We start from the raw sequence: 17,532 nt of genomic DNA, 5'->3' as shown, positions 1-17,532 counted from the left end.
TCAAACTTGGTCTGTACCAATCTTAGGAGGGGACTTCAACTGCTGGCTGAATCCTTCCTTAGATCGTTCTTCCTCAACCTTGGCTGCTGTGTCCAAATCGACCAAAGTGATTCAAGCCTTTATGAATGAGTTTAATGTGGTTGATCCTTGTCGTTTTTTTAATCCAGATAAAAGGAAATACTAATTTTTCTCACATATTAGCGCCCCCTAGTGGCAACAGGAAGTAGGCCTAAAAGTCAAGGTGCTATATTTTAACGAACTCCTCCTAGAGATTTCATCCGATGGACTTCAAACTTGGTCTGTACAATCTCAATACCTTAACGATGAAAAGTTATTAAAAGCAAAACTTTTTGTCAGACGGTGTGGGTGTGGCGCGGCGGCCATTTTGAGTGTTTAACGATGAACAAAGAAGTTGTTGTAACTTGAGTGTACTTTGTCGTATCTGCCCGAAATTTCTCACGATTGACAAGGGTCCAGGCTTGAGGACACTACCAGGTCAAAATTTACTTTTGGTCATAGCACCCCCCGCTGGCAACATGAAATGCGCCTTATGACAAACATCCGATTTACATAAAACTTATGTGTAGTCTACATGTGACACTGAGCCGCCCCCTATAATATGGCCACGCCCACTTACTCAGGCCACACCCCCTTTCATAAAACATGACCCATCTAAGGTAGAGTCTTGTGTGAGGTATCACTGAACTCAGCAGAGTTCCTTTTTAATTGGTGGTGGTTTGACCCGCCCCCTATGCTTTAGCCACGCCCCTTATCACAGCTAATGAACCGTATGACGTAGAGTCTTGTGTGAGGTATCGTTGAACTCAGCGGGGAGTTCCCTTTTCATTGTTTACGATTTGCGGTGTCTGAGTGCCGCGCAAATGCACGGTCGCAAGGAGCGGCGTCCGCCGGTGACCCCGACGCGCGCAGAGTCACGAAGGCCCGTCCATCGCTGCTCGCAGCTTTAATTACTATTGATCTTGTTTGTGGTGTTTTAGATGTTATTGTTTTGTTTATTTGAAAAATTTTAACATTTGAATGTTCTATTTATTATTTTATTTCAATGTTATTCTATTTGCTCTATTTAATTAAAATTATATATATGCTTATGCCTCAGTGAAAATCACTTTATCAGTATTTTTATTCAGCAAGTTCATTAGTGTGTGTTCAGTCTTGCACTGCCACTCAGCTCAGTGGTATCATAATTTTGCATAAGGCCCCCAAAGGTCTAGGGCCGTCGGGACTCACCTGGAAATGGCGAGCAGAATGAGCGTGACTAGAGTCTCTCAAAATCTGACGAAAATCTTTTAAACTGACCTTTGTTGAGCTGAAATGAAGACATATTCAGCAACTGCCTATTTCTCGCTTAAAATGTTTTCAGAAACATGTTTCAGTGAACTATTTTAGTACAATATGAGATCGTATTCTGAACGGCCGCCATGACAGTCTGGCTTTGACTTTCCGGAGAAAACAAACCCATGTGACGCGTTCGTCCAATCAGCTGCCTGTTTTCATTTCTTGGGCAACAATACAGAGTAGCACCGCCTGCTGTTATGAAGACGTATTACATTTCTCAAGTCTGTGTCGCCTCAGTGTGTCCCGAGGTAATTTTTTGGACCTCGTGATGCGACTCATCATTTCCACTGGCTTTTCTGCCGAGGGTCGGCCATCTGGTTGGTGTGTAACCACTTTAAGACGAGTGCTTAGGGACGTCTACAAATTACAACACCGAAAAGTGATACAACAAAAATATTTATTAATTTAACTTTTTTTTTTTTTTAAGTAAGTGCTGTAGTATAACTAACAGGAGACAAGTTATAATTGAGGTAAGTTTGGAGACATTACCTTATCTAATCATTAAATTAATAAATATTTTTGTTGTATCTCTTTTCGGTGTTGTAATTTGTAGACGTCCCTAAGCAATCTTACCGCTCGGTAGCAGCAGCAGAGAGCAGAAGAAACTTCTGGTGTACTTACAAACTTTCCAATCCATCGTTTTAAGAGTACATAACCTACACACAAATACATTTGTACTAGTGTAGAAGTTTGGTATCATTTTGGGCATTATTAGTGGGGTCATTTACAAGATGCACAGTTGGATCCATTAGCGTCTGCGCTAAGCTATTCAGCTGATCACGCTAACTCGTCCAATGTTAGACCCAGCTGAAAAAAGCTTCGGGGGGGTTGTTTGGCTCGAGGACATCGTGAAAAGGACCCTAGGGTGAAATTACTCCAAACCATCACTTAAAAGAAAATTTTCATTGAAAAAAATAATCAGAATTCTGAAATAAATATATAATAATATAAATATATTTTCATATATAATAACTTTTTTCAGTTTAACTAATTAGCAGGAGACGAGCATCTTTGATCTGTGTAGTCAGAATGAAAACAAATATTTGTGTTACTTTTTAGGTCACCTCTGCAGTGTGTGGCATCAGATTGCACAGTCCATATGTTTTCAAAGATGTACATTATATTGCACAGGGAAAATGAGAGGATCACCTGGGTATGAATCATAATGTTCAACAGGATACAATACAAATTTCCTGGGTGACTAGATTTATCTTATTCATTATAATCATTTTAATTCAAATTTTTGTAGCAATATAAATAATATCCTTTAGTAAAACATGGTGTCACTTACCCATTGTTTTTGTATTCATTTTTATATCCAGTACTGGAGGAAGTGCTCACCGTGCTAAGCTGCAGCCATCGATGAAGACTATCATGAAGGCCAGAGCTTGTATAAGAAAGGAGTACAGCATCCTCTTCCTCTGTCTGGCTGTGGCTGTTTTAATCCTTGTGTTACGTAACATGGAGATCCTGAAGGTGAGAACTTGGTTTTAGTAGAATCACTTGAAGGGTTGATCCTATTTGAAATGTTTAATTTTAGTCCATTTTCACTGTATTGTTTTCAAATGTGTGTTCAATGTGTATGTATTTTTGCTTTGTTTAGTTAATTAGCTTTTAGTGCATTTGTCACCATCTCTCCGTAGACCCCCAGCCAGTTTCAGCATGAGGTGAACTCCACCATCATGGCCCCGAGAGTTTCCACTGACCCTGACGTGCATCGGGGCTTCTGCACCTTCCAGCCACTGTCCCCTGAGGACGCTGTGGAGGAACGCCTCCTACTGGACTCCATTGCTTGGCCTGAAACTCCACTATTGCCAACTCCTCTTATCCTGGAGCAGACCAGTGACCCAGCTCACAGCACCTTCACCATTCTCCCAGGGAGGGGGGGAGGACAGTGGCACGTAGGGGATCAGCTGGAGGTTAGGATCAATATGTCTGATTTCCAGGGCCGTCCCAAGAAGTCTGGGGGAGACTTGTTACTCGCCCGGCTGCACAACCAGAAGCTTGGTGCAGGTGTGGCTGGAACGGTGGTGGATCATCTGAATGGCAGCTACTCTGCTGTATTCTCTTTACTCTGGGAAGGAGACGCGCAGGTTGAGGTAATGCTATACACTAACATGTTAAATATGGTTGTACTGTAGCTTTCTTTTTTATCTATCTGCTAAATGATTGTTCACTTACCCCCTTAGTTACTTTTGCTATGTCTATTACACTATTTCTTGCACGGGACGTGCAATTTATAATGATAACGGTTGCAGATTTATCATTACAATTTCAGAAACAATGGGACCTTTTCATTTCAGGCTTAAAGGAACACGCCGACTTATTGGGAATTTAGCTTATTCACCGTAACCCCCAGAGTTAGACCATACAAGTCTTCAAGTCCATACATACCCTTCTCATCTCCGTGTGTGCTGTAACGCTGTCTGACGGCTCCAGCATTAGCTTAGCCTAGCACAGATCCTGCAGGTGACTGGTTCCAACTAGCCTACTGCTCCAAATTGTGACAAAAGTGACAAAATAACGCCAACATGTTCCTATTTACATGTTGTGATTTGTAGAGTCACAGCATGTACAAAAAACAACGTAACATGAGACACAGCCATCTTCTAACAGTAAACAAACCGGGAACTATATTCTCAGACAGGCTTGCTGCGAGCATATCACTCCGCCCAAGTACTATAATCTAGACCTGAGAATATAGTTCCAGGTTTGTTTACAATTAGAAGATGGCTGTGTCTCATGTTACGTTGTTATTTGTACACGCTGTGACTCCACAAATCACAACATGTAAATAGGAACACGTTGGCGTTATTTTGTCACTTATTCAGAGCAGTAGGATTACTGGAACCATTCACCTGCATGTTCTGTGCTGGCCTGATGCCGCTGGAGCCATCAGACAGAGTTACAGCATGCACGGAGATGAGAAGGGTATGTATTGACTTGTCTAACTCTGGGGGTTACGGTGAATAAGCTAAATTCCCAATAAGTCGGCGTGTTCCTTTAAAGGGGTGATAGAATGCAAAACCAATTTTACCCTGTCATAGTTGAATAACGACAGTTCGGTGGGTAAATAGGACATACATAGAAGCTCAAAATCCTATTGACACCCCTTTACTATGAAAATCTCATATTTTGAAACTGCCGCTGAAAACGGGCGAATCTCAACAAAGTTGGAAGTTGACGTAAACCTCCCAAGACCTGTAACTTTGTCACGCCCATGGGTGTATTAAGAGAACAGTCACGCCCCAACATTTACATAGGCTACACAACTGACCTGAGATCAGGTCAAACATTTTTTACGTTTTACAAAAATGTATGGCTAATTGCAAATTTTGTCCGACTGTGTGTTGGAGTTAAGCGGCCAGTGCTGCCTGGGTTGCTACATCACCGCCCTGCCTGTCCTCCGTCACAGACCCCGGCCTGCTATGAGCTAGATTGAGCTCGGCCGGCGGCCCGGTGCTCACGCCGCTGCCCTGACAGAGCTCCAGGGCCTGCAGCTCGCTGTTCTCTCTTTTCCTGCTACCGGCCGGCCAGTGAGTGACAGAGCGCGGTCAGCGAGCTTGTTACGCCCGCAATCTCTTACCGCAGCCCACAGGTTCCAGTTAATCTTCTAATGGATATGTGTGTTGAGTTATTTAAACAAACCATCGGGGAAATAAACGCCTCTTGTCCGCGAGTCTCATTGATAGAGCCCGCGGTGAGCTGGAGTCCATCAATGAGAGCTAGCTAGCCTCCTCCTAACTCTGACATTCACAAAAATGCATTCAATTGAAATCCGAAATCGGAAAAGTGTTAGCTAAGCTTTGTAAGACCTTGGAGAACCTGTAATATTCATGCCGTGACGAAATTCAAACTGTAAATATCGCTATAGTTACGCCGAAAGTGTAGCTAGCTAGCTGCGATATTTCCCCATTGTATTGAATGGGACATAAAGCTAGCAGCTGCTCATCCTACAAAGACGCCTTGCGTTCATAAAAATGCCTTAAAATCAAATCGGACACAACGGTTAGCTTTATAAGACATTGCGTAATGAGGTTATGTAAGTGGCGTGACGAAATTGTAAATATAATATAAAACTGTAAATCTATTATAGTTATGCCGGCAGCCAGCCGCGGAGCCCCGGTAATGCAGCATCCACAAAGGGTTACTTTGCCCTGGGTATGGAGCTCAGCAGGCTGCCGCTTTCTCGTCAGACTGTGTGGAGCTCTTAACGTCTTACCAAATTTGCAATTAGCCATCAATTTTCGTAAAACGGCCCATATTTGAGATTTATATAGTTTATTTCTCGCATAAAAAAGTCTCAGAAGTGAAATTGGTAAGGAAACATTGCAGTGTCTGGAATATGAGATTCTGTTGCGTCTCTAATGTGTGTGTATGGCGATACGCTCAACCAATCAGCGCGCGTTTCTAATGTGCGCGTATGGCAATTCGCTCAACCAATCAGCGCGCAGCTCATCTAAATATTCATGAGCATACCATATTTGGAAGAAAAGCTCTTGTTAAAAATAGGGCCAAAACACAGGGATGCATAAGGGCCCATAAAATATCAACCAGGCCATTTTCAGCCCAACCAATGTTACATACCCCATTAGGAGACCATAAGGAACAGTGTGAAATACCCTATATAATCATTCTATCACCCCTTTAAGAGAGTCTCCTGTTAGCTTTGTTGCACTTGTTAGGACAGGACTAGTGACACAGCTTTATCATTCTTATTGCTAGAAAAGATATATAAATTTCCATCTGAGCTGTGGCCCACCTTCAAAGTGACCAATCAGCCAGAAAAACTGAAATCACCTGTGTAGGTGTTCAGAGTGGGTGTGGTCATGCTGTACTACTCCAACAGCTCCCATATGATCTCATATCAAGTAGAAACTCGTGACACACAATGCACAAATAAACAGACATGTATAAAGTACTAGAGACCCATACTTGAGTAAAAGTATAAGTGCTCTATCAAAAAAGTGACTTCAGTAAAAGTTTAAGTGCTCTTTAAGCACCACACTTAAGTAGAAGTACTAAAGTATTCAACATTTTTTGTACTTAAGTATTGCAAGTTTATTTTAAAATCTATTACTCAAGTACTGAAAGTAAAAGTACAAGTATTGTGTTATTTAGTTATTAAAGATAGTCAAAAGTTTGAATATCATATTGTTTATATTATGTCAAATGTTTAGCCTAAGGCTGTAGCCAAAGGAATTAATATTAAAATATATAAAAAATAATATTAACAAATACTGAAATAAAAAGAATTATCAAAATTATCACACTGTGCAAGTAAAATGAACATCCTCACCAGCACAGTAACGATTAAAGCCCCAAAAACGTATCACACACTAGATTGTAACGTGTGATGTAGCTGCAGGAAAGTTAGCAAGCTAGCAAAATACAGATAAACTAGCAGCTTCACATCACAGGGTCAAACATCCAGATAAACTAGCAGCTTCACATCACAGGGTCAAACATCCAGATAAACTAGCAGCTTCACATCACAGGGTCAAACATCCAGATAAACTAGCAGCTTCACATCACAGGGTCAAACGGTTAACATTCAGTACTCACTGCAGACTCAAACAACTCAGGAATAGCTTCATCTGCTGCAACAATAGCTAAATAAAAGTAGTAGAGTACAAACTTACATTGTCTCTGACTTCTGAACGGGCAAGCGGGGATTTCTTACGTAAATAGCGTACATAACTAACATACGCACACTGCAACCTACACAAGTCTCTACAACAGTAACGAGTAACCATGCAGCACATAAGTTTTTAAAAAAAAAAAAAGAGTAAAAGTATTTAATTCAGCGAAAATATGTACTCAAATAAAAGTGGAAGTAGGAGAAAAAAATAAAACTCCAGTAGAGTACAGATACAGCCTTTTAGTACGTAAGTAGAGTAGTGAAGTAGTTCTACTTCATTAATATACAGCTCTGCAAATAAATGCGAAGTGATTTGTATCTGTAAATCTGTGTTGTATCCTTCCCTCTAATTTGTAACTTGAATTTGTTAAGCAATGCAAAAATAAATGCAGAGCTATGGAAGTAAATCTGTTTTATTGGATTTTGAAATTACAAAGCCATTGGATTTCTAGCACTGACTAGTTATGCATTGAAAGTATGTATATCATATTTTTGCCTCTGAATTTTACTCTTGAAATTTTCAACAACAAAGTTTCACCTTTATTTTTCTAAGTTCATAAATTCAGAATGAAAAAAAAGGTAAAAAAATTCAATATAAAAAATTCAGCATAATATAGAATTACATCTTTGCTTCTAATTCAATTACGTGAAATAGTTAAAAAAAAATTCCAGAACTCTACCAACACTCCCAGAATAAATGTAAGTTTCTTCTTCAATTTTACAAAATTCACATTTATTATCCACAGCCACAAATCTTGAAAAACTAATTTGTTATTGAGATAAATATTGTGCAACATTTTATATTAATAATTTCAATTTATTGGGGAGGTTAGATTTGTGTCTGACTTGATTCCAACTTGCTCTGACGTCATGCACACGTGGGCAACGATAACCTCATTAGATCAAGGCGGCCGCATGTTTTAGAGCCAGGCGCCGCAATTGCTTTCCATCGACTGCAAGACCCTATCCTGGTCCTGACCAGACCCTCATTTGTACAGAGAGACTGGCCACTCTCCATTGATAAGCGTTAACTTCCTTAAGGCGGGTACTCTGTTGAAGTTTAAAACCTTCCGGATCTGCCATAACCAAACGCTAACATTTGGTGGTGACATCAGCTTAGCATCGCTAGCGTTCGCCTTAGCCAGCTTGTAGCCTACTGACGTACTAAAGGAAAATGAAAATTGAGCGGAAGTACGTAGGAGGGCGGAGCCAGGCTAGCAAGACCAAAGGCATGATGGGAAATGCATGGCTCTCGGTTTCCTGGTTGAAAGACTTTTTGCACTGGATGACTCCAAATACATAGAACTGTAGATGGGATTCTCGTTCGGCATGCCGCTCTGAAGCTATGTACCAAATTTGGCAAAGATCGGTCATTAGGGGGCGCTGTATCTAACGTAGACCAGTCTTGATATTTGCAACGGCAGAGTACCTAGCCTGGCTCCGCCCTGCTACGTACTTCCGCTCAATTTTCATTTCACTTCAGTACTCCGTCTGGGTTTTCGGTATAGTCTTGGGTTTTCTCGACCAAAGTTTCTGGCGGTCCAATCAGCAAACAGAGGGAGTGGCTGAGAATGATGACAGTGAGGCCGTGTGAGGCCAAGCAAGAACAATCTTTGCTGAGTTTTGTTGGTGGCCATGAAGTTGTGGCCCTCCTCCACACGGGCTTCGGGGAAAGTTTGATTTTCCAGCTTGGTCTGTTAGTGGTGAAGGTGTTGGCTAAGGCTAACACTAGGTGCTATTGATAATAGCCTTGCATTAGGATCCCCTCTTGTTGCACATGCGCATGACATACATCACAACCAAACGTTAGCGATTGGTTATGGCAGATCCAGAGTAGCTCTGGGCAGATCCAATAGTTTTAAACTTCAACAGAGTACCCGCCTTCAAGGAAGTTAACGCTTGTCAATGGAGAGTGGCCAGACTCTCTGTACAAATGAAATGTACGAGAGTCTGGTAGGACCAGGCTACCGCAGACCTTGTGTGTGTATCACACCTTTCGATATTCACCAATGAGTGCCTCCCCACGTAATGCGTTGGGTCCCGCTTTGGCGTGCTCCCCGGGTCATCGGGGGCGAGTGGCGCACTTCCCCGGGGCGTCAGGGGCGACTGGCATAGGAGGCTTGGGCCCCGTCATAACTGCTTGCAGTTCTAGTTATTATTGTTGTTCTTATTATTATTTAGGGATGCTTAGGAACATTTTAGGGTAGCTTCAGCACCTCTAAAATAGGCCAAATGACGTCCCTGTCTTCATTCCTGCTGCTGCTGAACTTCAACTCCGCCGAAAACAACACCGATGACATCACTCTTTGTAAGAGCGTTTGCCCCATGTTGGCTGAGTCCTGCAGAGGCACAGGTTCGAGTCCGACCTGCTGCCCTTTGCTGCGTGTCATCCCCCCATCTCTCTCCCCTTTCATATCTATCCACTGTAACTGTTTAAATAAAGGGAAAAGTATTTCAAATCTGAGGATTCACAAGGTTCAAAGAGGTCCTCACAAATCTCTCAATCTTCTATCACCTCTGCAAAGTTCAAGTTGGAAAGTAAAAGGGCTAAATTGTTGAGAAGATGAAAAGTGTTTGTGCTTTTAACATGCACTTTTAAAACATATTTTAACATGTGTTTTTAACTCTGGTTCTCTAACTATCTTCTCTATCTAGATGATGCTGGCTCACCCTAGTGAGACTATCACAGTGCTGAAGAGGCTCAACAGTGAAGAACCTGACAGGATTGGCTTCAAGAGCCTCTTCCGCTCAGGCTCAATCTCTGAAACTACCATCTGTAATGTCTGCCTACGTCCAACCCAGCAGCCGCTGTGCAACCACACTGACCTCCGTACAGGCGAGCCTTGGTTCTGCTACAAGCCGAAGAACCTGAGCTGTGACGCCAGGATCGACCACTCATTGGGATACAGCACACAAAACCTCAGGCCCAACGAGGAGAAGCTCTTTCAAAGGTGAGGGAGCAGAGAGACCGGAGTGGCATTTTGAGTGACTTCTGATAAACACATACATCTCCTTGGTGGGAAGTTTCAAAAGTTTTAAAGATAAAACAAATCAAACTAACCAGTCTGAATCATACGAGTTGACTTTCATTAAGAACATTTTATTTTCTATGATTTATTTATGTTTTATTGTGAATTCATATATTTTTATTTTGGATGTGGCCTTATCCATAACTTTACCGGCCCTTTTTGAGCTGGTATTAAAATCAAAAAAATTTGAGTGATTTGATCACAAGTGGACAGCTCTAAGTAGAAGATAAGGTGTAATACCCATAGGATGCATTGATGACGCCTTCAGACCTTATAGCAATGTGGACCGTTACATGGCTAAGCTAACCTGGGCTCGTACCACAAAGAACACAGCTAGCCTAGCTGTGTTTGCATTTAGCTTAAGAATTAGAATGAGACCTGTGCTTGCCTGGATGAGTGTATACTTTCCTACCTAAGAGGGGTTGTGCTGTGTTGAACTGACTCACCATGCCGCTGTTTTAATTCACGTTCCGGAGCCAGGCCTGCTTGCTCTGGTGTCCTCGCCATTGAGAGCGACCCCTCCTTTAGGGACGCTGCACACCCTCTCTCCGTGGTGCTTGTGTATTAAGTCACCTCTTGTAGGTCACCACTTGAAAACATCAAGAAAAGAGAGCCAATTAAGTGACTTAGGTCTCATGAAGTATACTAAACTATATATTTGGAGTTAGTGCAGTGCCCATTTGGAGCGGTTGCCTGTTTTTTGAACGGATCAATTGCTTGGTTCCCAGTTTATTTTTTCCACAACCTTCTCTCACTATAAGAGCTGCTCAATCAGGCGCAGCTGCGGCTGATCTAGCGATTCAGTGGGTCATTCTTTTTGTGTAGCCAGCACACATCCAGGTACATATGTGGCCCGGCAGAGGGCTCAGCCTGCTAGGGAAGATGCTTCAGTGCGCAGAACAGACAGATAAATGTGCACGATTGCCGGCAACACAACATGCAATGTTGAATGAAAAACAAAAATTATTAGTTGATAGAGGAAGAGAGCAAAAGGATAAACAAACAAGTAAATAGATTAATAAATAAAATAAATACTAAAAATGAATAAATTAATAAACAAATAGAGAAATAGGATCAATAAAAAAACAATATCTAAGTTGGCAGATCATAAATATATATACACATGCATACACATATATACATACACATCAATTAAAAATAAATCCGTAATAATAAAAATAAAGAAAACCCACTCACAGGCTCAACTCATTGCAGTACTTAGTGCACAGAGATCAAACATCTTGTGCTATTGACATAAAACAGGAAGGAATTCCAGGACTTCTCAAATGAGACAGCCTTACCAATCAAAGTCAGTCTTATTTTTTCTAATTTAAGAAAATAAAGCACCTCCCTAACCCAGTTTGTAAAGGTAGGTGGGACTGGGGATTTCCATTTTAGCAGTATCAACCTGCTCGCCAGCAGAGTTGTGAATGCTATCAAGTCCTTGTCAGCTGGGGAAAGAGTAAGTGGGAAAGGCCATACACCAAACAGAACAGTTAAGGCATTTGGAGTCACATCCCTTCCAGTTACCTTGGATAAAGTACTAAAGATCTCAGACCAAAATATAGTCAGAGAAGAATAGCTCCAAAACATGTGTGAATAATTTGCTGTGGCTCGTTGGCATCATTCACATAGGGGAGACACTGTATCAAATATTTTTGCAAGCCGAGCTTTAGTGTAGTGAGCTCGATGGAGAATTCAACATTGCATAAAGCAGTGTCCAGCACAGACTGAAGACTTATGTACTCTTCGTAAAATCTCCTCCTAAACATCATCCAGAATCACCTCTCCAAGATCTTTCTCCCAAACTGTTTTAAGTACAGTAGAAGAGCCTTGACAGAGGTTATAAATATTTAAATGAATAGAAGAAATTGCCCCCTTTAATGAAGAGAGAGGCTTCAGAAACGTTTCAAAATCTGAGGATTTAGGAAGAGCAGGGAATTCTGGGAATGAGATACGAATAAAATCTTCGAACCTGAAGGTAATTTATTTTCCAATTGCTGAAAAGAAGTAAAAATAGAAATCAACATACAGGTCTCTAAAAGTTTTTATGCCCAGCCTAGTCCATATAGAGAAAAAAAAAAACTGGTTCAAAAGCACTACATTCTCCAGTCAGAACGTCCTCATCAGCAGAGACTGACCGAAAGAAATAGCACCAATATGCTCTGAGTGGAGCAATAAAACTTACAGTCAATACACAGTAAATACTGTATTTAGTCTATAGACAAAACAACAGCAGCATAACACAGGTGTTACCTGCTAGATATTCAGCCTACTGCCACAGAAATACAAACCAAACCAACAAGCACACATGGATTCCAGAGTTAGTCACTCTCCGGGGCCGGATTCTTCTTAAGACTCTTGTTGACCAAGTCCAGGGCCTGGTCCGGGTCTTCAAATCTGTGGGTCTGGCCGCTACACATGGTGATGTGTAGAGTAGCCGGGTACCGGAGGCCAAATTTAACATTAGCACAGGCATGGAGCTCCCTCTTCACCTGGACGAAAGCTGCCCTCCGCTCGGCCCTCCGCTCGGCCCTCCGCTCGGCTCAAATCTTGGAAATGGGTTTTTCAAAAGCAAAAGAGGGATTCTTAACAAGATCAGATCTTGATGGTAAAAACCTGCCTCTTGGGTTTTTCAAAACTTTGAACTCTGTTTGAGATCTAATTGGTCCAAAAAAACAGGATTATCCTGATCCCATCAGAAGGGTGGATTTAGTTGTGATTTTTCAAACCAAATAAAATCAGTGTTTTTTTTAATTTTCTTTTTTTTTTTAGTGAATGATCATAAAGTAAACGTTTTCTGATGGCACAACAATGGCCACCAGTACTTTGCCTACCTGTTCTTTGCTAAACCAGTAGGCTACACTGTTGGCTCCATTTAAGGCTCTGGTAAACAGGATATGCTAATCCTCTAATTTGGTATTTGGATCACAGTGATCCAATCCAATGTTCCTTTAAAAAAACTGCCATGAAAGGAAGGTGGATCAGGTGATCCTGGAGAGCAAAACATGGGATTTCCAAATCTGCATCAATTTGATCCAGATTAAATTTTTTGAAAAACTGGGACAGTGAAATACAGACACACTTTACACCGTTTAGCTGTCATTATTTTAACCGTGTTTAAGCCAGGTAACGTTACTAGCTAACAGTAGGCTAACGTTACCTGCTGTATATTAACTAGCGTCCCATCCTAGGATGTTTAAAAATTGCATTGCGATTCATTTTTATCTCAACTGGGTGTAATTTACAAATTTAAAATTGATTTTTTACAGATTCACGATGTATTGTTACATTCCTGGTAAACATAAGCACTGAGAGCTGTCCACTCGTGATCTGATTACTCAGGACACATTTTAAAATCTGGTCAAAACAGGCCCACATTTAGATGCACACTACTTATTTGCCACTTGGGGGCAGAACAAACTATTGACATATCACCTTATGAATAAACTTAATATGACTAAAGTGTTATCACACAGTGGCTTATTTACATCCAGTAAATATGTATCAACATTAGCATTCATTTGGAGTTGTGTTAATGTGTTACATGTGTAATTTTTAGCACTAGCGTTTGGTCTCCACCAACTCCAGGGGGGGAATGCCTGTCTACTGTAGCTTTTAAATGTTATGCTGTTCACTAGCTAGTTGCTAACTTTGATTGACTGCTGATTAATAATAGGTAGTGCACAATTGGAGCGGATGAGGAAAACCGATGCCTGCTGCATCTTCTAAAATATGTTGATGAAAGCCGTAAGACTAACCAAAATAGTATAAGATATTTGTCCTCCTTTCTTGTAGTTCTGCTGATAATGTTGTGGTTTGTGTAAGAGATACTGTATAATGTATGCTTTTCTTCAGTGGTGTCAACTTGAAAGTGTACATACAGGCTTCAGGACCTGCCAATGTCACCGTGTTGCCAAAAAAAGAAGGTAAAGCATGATTTTTACTACTTTAACTACCAATTATAATGTAATACTGAATGTGCTACAGACAATGAAAGAAAACAGGCAGATTGTTTTTGAAATCCTTGTCCAAGGTTTTTAACATTGCAGATTAAAGCTGAGCGCTGACTTCTCCTCGTTTCTCTTTGGTCCACCAGCCTAAATAACCCCATCCCTATCCTTTATCTTCCTCTCAGGTCAACCAGAGGTGGAGAGCAGCACTGTCAAGGTTGCACCATCTGGCTATTACTACCAGGGTGTTTGGCAAGCACTAGGTGGCACCACAGTTCGTCAATTCAACGCAGCTACTATTAGTCAGTGTCTGAAAGGCAAGGTGGTCCACATGCATGGGGACTCCACCGTCAGGCAGTTTTTTGAATTCCTCGACGCGACACTACCAGGTAGCTGATCCACAGAGATTTATGGCAACAGTTTGATTTTGTTCACACTGCAGCTGAATCTGTTCCTTCTGTAATACTTTTAGGTCTTAGGGTGTTTGACCTGCACGGTGTGGCGAACACCGGACCTTTCATAGCCTTGGACTATGCAAACAACATCTTGATGAAATTCCGCTTCCACGCTCCTCCTATCCATAGTGTGCATAGTATCTCAACCCGCGAGTTTCGTTACATTGCCAATGAAATAGATGAAATAATCGGAGGCACCAACATTGTTGTAGTTTTTGACATCTGGGCTCACTTTGGCACTTACCCGATGGAGACCTACATCCGGCGGCTGAAGAGCATCCACAGGGCGGTGGTGCGGCTGCTGGACAGGGCTCCAGGGACGGTGGTCGTCATCCGGACCGGGGCCCCCAGAGAGTTGTCACTTTATTATGGGCTAATTAACAGCGACTGGCAGTCTCTGCAGTGTTATAAGGTGCTCAGAACCATGTTCAAAGGACTGAACGTTCATCTGATCGATGCCTGGGAGATGGTCCTTGCCCACCACCTGCCGCACAACATCCATCCACCACCTCCCATTGTTGAGAATATGATTAACGTTCTTTTGTCCTACACGTGTCCTCAAATGGGCGGCTAGATGTGTGTTTGTTGGGGGAGAGAAGTGGTGATTCAAGCACACGCTGAGTTTACAGCTTATCTTTTGTTGCAATTTTCTTATTTTATATCTACAAAACCTGGGAAATATAAGTTAAATCCAACTGGAATAATCATATGACGTGGGGAGTATTTTTCTTTAAAGTATGTATATAAAATGGTTGTTTGAAGTTGAACTTAATGTGAAGTGTACTTACTTTGAATTACATTGTGTGTTTTTTGTAAGGTAACCGTCGGCTGCAGTAGCTTTAGGGGCAGGCTTACAAAAATAATGTGTAGTTTGAGTTGGCTTTGGTTTCATATCTACGTCAGTGATTTAGTTCAGTGAGTTAGTTTATTTTATGTTTGCACAGAGAATGACTGACAAGCAACTGTGTTGTTTCTAGGTGACTCGCAACACAGAAGATGTAAATTTATGTCCAAAACGTTACTTATCCTCGCGATTTTTAAGCGGGTATATGGAAATTCTTGACCTTTCCTCATGGGTTACAGGTAGAGATGTTCCTATAGCAGTATCGGCTCCGATACTGCCTAAAACGCTGGTATCAGGAAGTACTGGAGTTTATGCACCAATCTGATACCACGTAATGAAGCCCTGAAGAAAATCTACATTAAAAGTTGTTCTTTTTCCGTTATAACTGACTGTCAAACTAGATAATAAAAGAAAGTTCTGTGGCATTCATTGTTTGTGTTTTTTCATGTTTTACTAAGAGCTGAACCTGAGCCAGACCGACAAAGATAGAAATCATATCACATCCATACAGGGATAGTAGTATACAGTTGTGAAAACAATAAAATATGACACACTGGTATCGGATCAGTACTCGGTATCGGCCGAGACAGGGCCGGCCCTAGACTTTTGGGGGTCCTAAGCAGGATTTGGTTTGAGGACTCTCCACATTGTAACATGTTGCCACTGCACTTGGCACTAAACCAACTTGTGTATTGTAAATATTAGTTTAAGCACTCATGTACAAATACGCATTTAAAAGAGTAATGTGAGACTTATTAGCAGCAACACTATCTTTAAATAGACCGGCTCTGTTATGAGCTCTATTGTGGGACATTTCATGCGCTCTTGGGTGCCCTCTGGTAGCCACAGGGCCCTAAGCTGCTGCTTAGTTCGCTTATGGGTCGGGCTGGCTCTGGGCTGAGACACAAGTTCAGCTATCAGAATTGGTATCTTGTAGCAAAAAATTGTATCGGGCCATCTCTAATATGGTGTATACCAGCGTATAACGTACACTACACCACTCAACAAAATGTGGATACCCTTAAAAGGACAACTATTATATAGTATTTTCAGGATAATACTTGTAGTTTGTGTTTCTACTAGAACAAGTTCACATGCTTTAAAAAACACTTTTTCTCATACTGCCCATTGTGGCTGCACCTGTATGCAGTGGCGGATCTAGAAAAGTTTACATGGGGTGGCAAAGGGGTAGCGAGAGATCTTGGCAGGGTGGCAGGGGAAGACGGTACATGGGAATTCCCATATGTAAATGCACTACTATGCCCTGCAACACCCTGCTACAACTATAATTTCTAGTTATAGTTCCATTATCTTTATTGTTAGTATAATTGCCACCGTTCATTATACCAGCTGCTATAATTATTATGAATCATAATTCTCTATATCTGATGCCCAAAACAAAGTTTTTCCTCGCCAGTATTGCACCAAATGCTTGCTCTTGGGGGAATTGTTGGCTCTTTTGAGTGTGGTCTAGACCTACTCTATCTGTAAAGTGTCTTGAGAAGAGTAAACTCTTGTTACAATTTGATATTATAATTCAAAGTGAATTTTGCTGAAATTGAATTTAATGGTTTGATCATATTTACTGATACAAATAAAACATAATAGAACAGAATGTCTTATTTTATTCGTAATTATGATCAAATGCTATGAGAGAAACTGTAGCTAATCTATGTATATATGTACATCTTTACATATCTAACCCTATAACACATAAAACAGAATAGAAATAGCCAGACACTGAAAACACGTCATTTCACTGAGTGATATGACATGTTATGCTACTGTACTGCAATTTCTATGGAAGGAGAATATAAACAAACCATATGGTCCAGGGGTAACTGCAGGCCTCTTCCTCCCAGTCATATTCATCTGCCTCCTCCTGCCTCTGTCCCTCCCTCTGAATATGCAGCCTCCTCTTCATCCCTCACAGCCAATTCTTCATGTCTCTTTTCTCTTTCACTTATTTCTGCATCTTCTTCTGTAATCTTCTCCTGCTCTGACCCGCCTGCTCTCTCCAGTTTACTGCCTTCTTCTTCTTCTGCTCCTGCGTAAGTGGGCAATATCCCCACTTTTACGCTTCAGCTAATATCTCCAGTTACTCTGGCCTGAAAAGCTCTGGTTATCCTTGTATTACATTACACTGTAGGGCCCTGTAGCTAATAAGTAGCCTAACAAACAAAAAAATCAGAAGAGATTTATTACATGCACACAACAGTTATGTTTAAAATAGTAGTTGAGATACGTAGTTGTT

The 17,532-nt window shown here is 41.3% G+C and overlaps 2 protein-coding genes and 1 long non-coding RNA gene across 3 annotated transcripts in view; 2 read left to right on the top strand and 1 right to left on the bottom strand.

The window, feature by feature from the left end:
- LOC114549851 (NXPE family member 3-like) overlaps window positions 1-3,497 on the top strand; it is a 17,198-nt gene extending 13,701 nt beyond the window's left edge. Inside the window, exons 2-3 of the mRNA XM_028570137.1 lie at window positions 2,679-2,832; window positions 3,000-3,497. Of these exons, the coding sequence (XP_028425938.1) occupies window positions 2,719-2,832; window positions 3,000-3,497 (612 nt within the window). The 5' untranslated portion in view covers window positions 2,679-2,718. The remainder of the gene's footprint in view (window positions 1-2,678; window positions 2,833-2,999) is intronic.
- On the bottom strand, window positions 2,618-17,141 carry LOC114549854 (uncharacterized). Its single transcript, XR_003691593.1, has 4 exons — window positions 17,102-17,141; window positions 10,473-10,615; window positions 2,987-3,430; window positions 2,618-2,826 (listed from the first exon to the last, which is right to left on the bottom strand). It is a non-coding gene; the product is annotated as an uncharacterized LOC114549854 (long non-coding RNA).
- On the top strand, window positions 9,610-15,580 carry LOC114549849 (NXPE family member 3-like). Its single transcript, XM_028570134.1, has 4 exons — window positions 9,610-9,948; window positions 13,885-13,955; window positions 14,165-14,368; window positions 14,452-15,580. Exons 1-4 carry the CDS (start codon window positions 9,653-9,655, stop codon window positions 15,006-15,008), a joined length of 1,128 nt encoding a protein of 375 aa, XP_028425935.1. The 5' UTR covers window positions 9,610-9,652; the 3' UTR covers window positions 15,009-15,580.
- Window positions 17,142-17,532: the final 391 nt, after the last annotated feature.

Source organism: Perca flavescens, chromosome 23, assembly GCF_004354835.1.
Source record: "Perca flavescens isolate YP-PL-M2 chromosome 23, PFLA_1.0, whole genome shotgun sequence".
Taxonomy (NCBI): Eukaryota; Metazoa; Chordata; class Actinopteri; order Perciformes; family Percidae; genus Perca; species Perca flavescens.
This window is presented reverse-complemented; position numbering and strand designations above follow the sequence as displayed.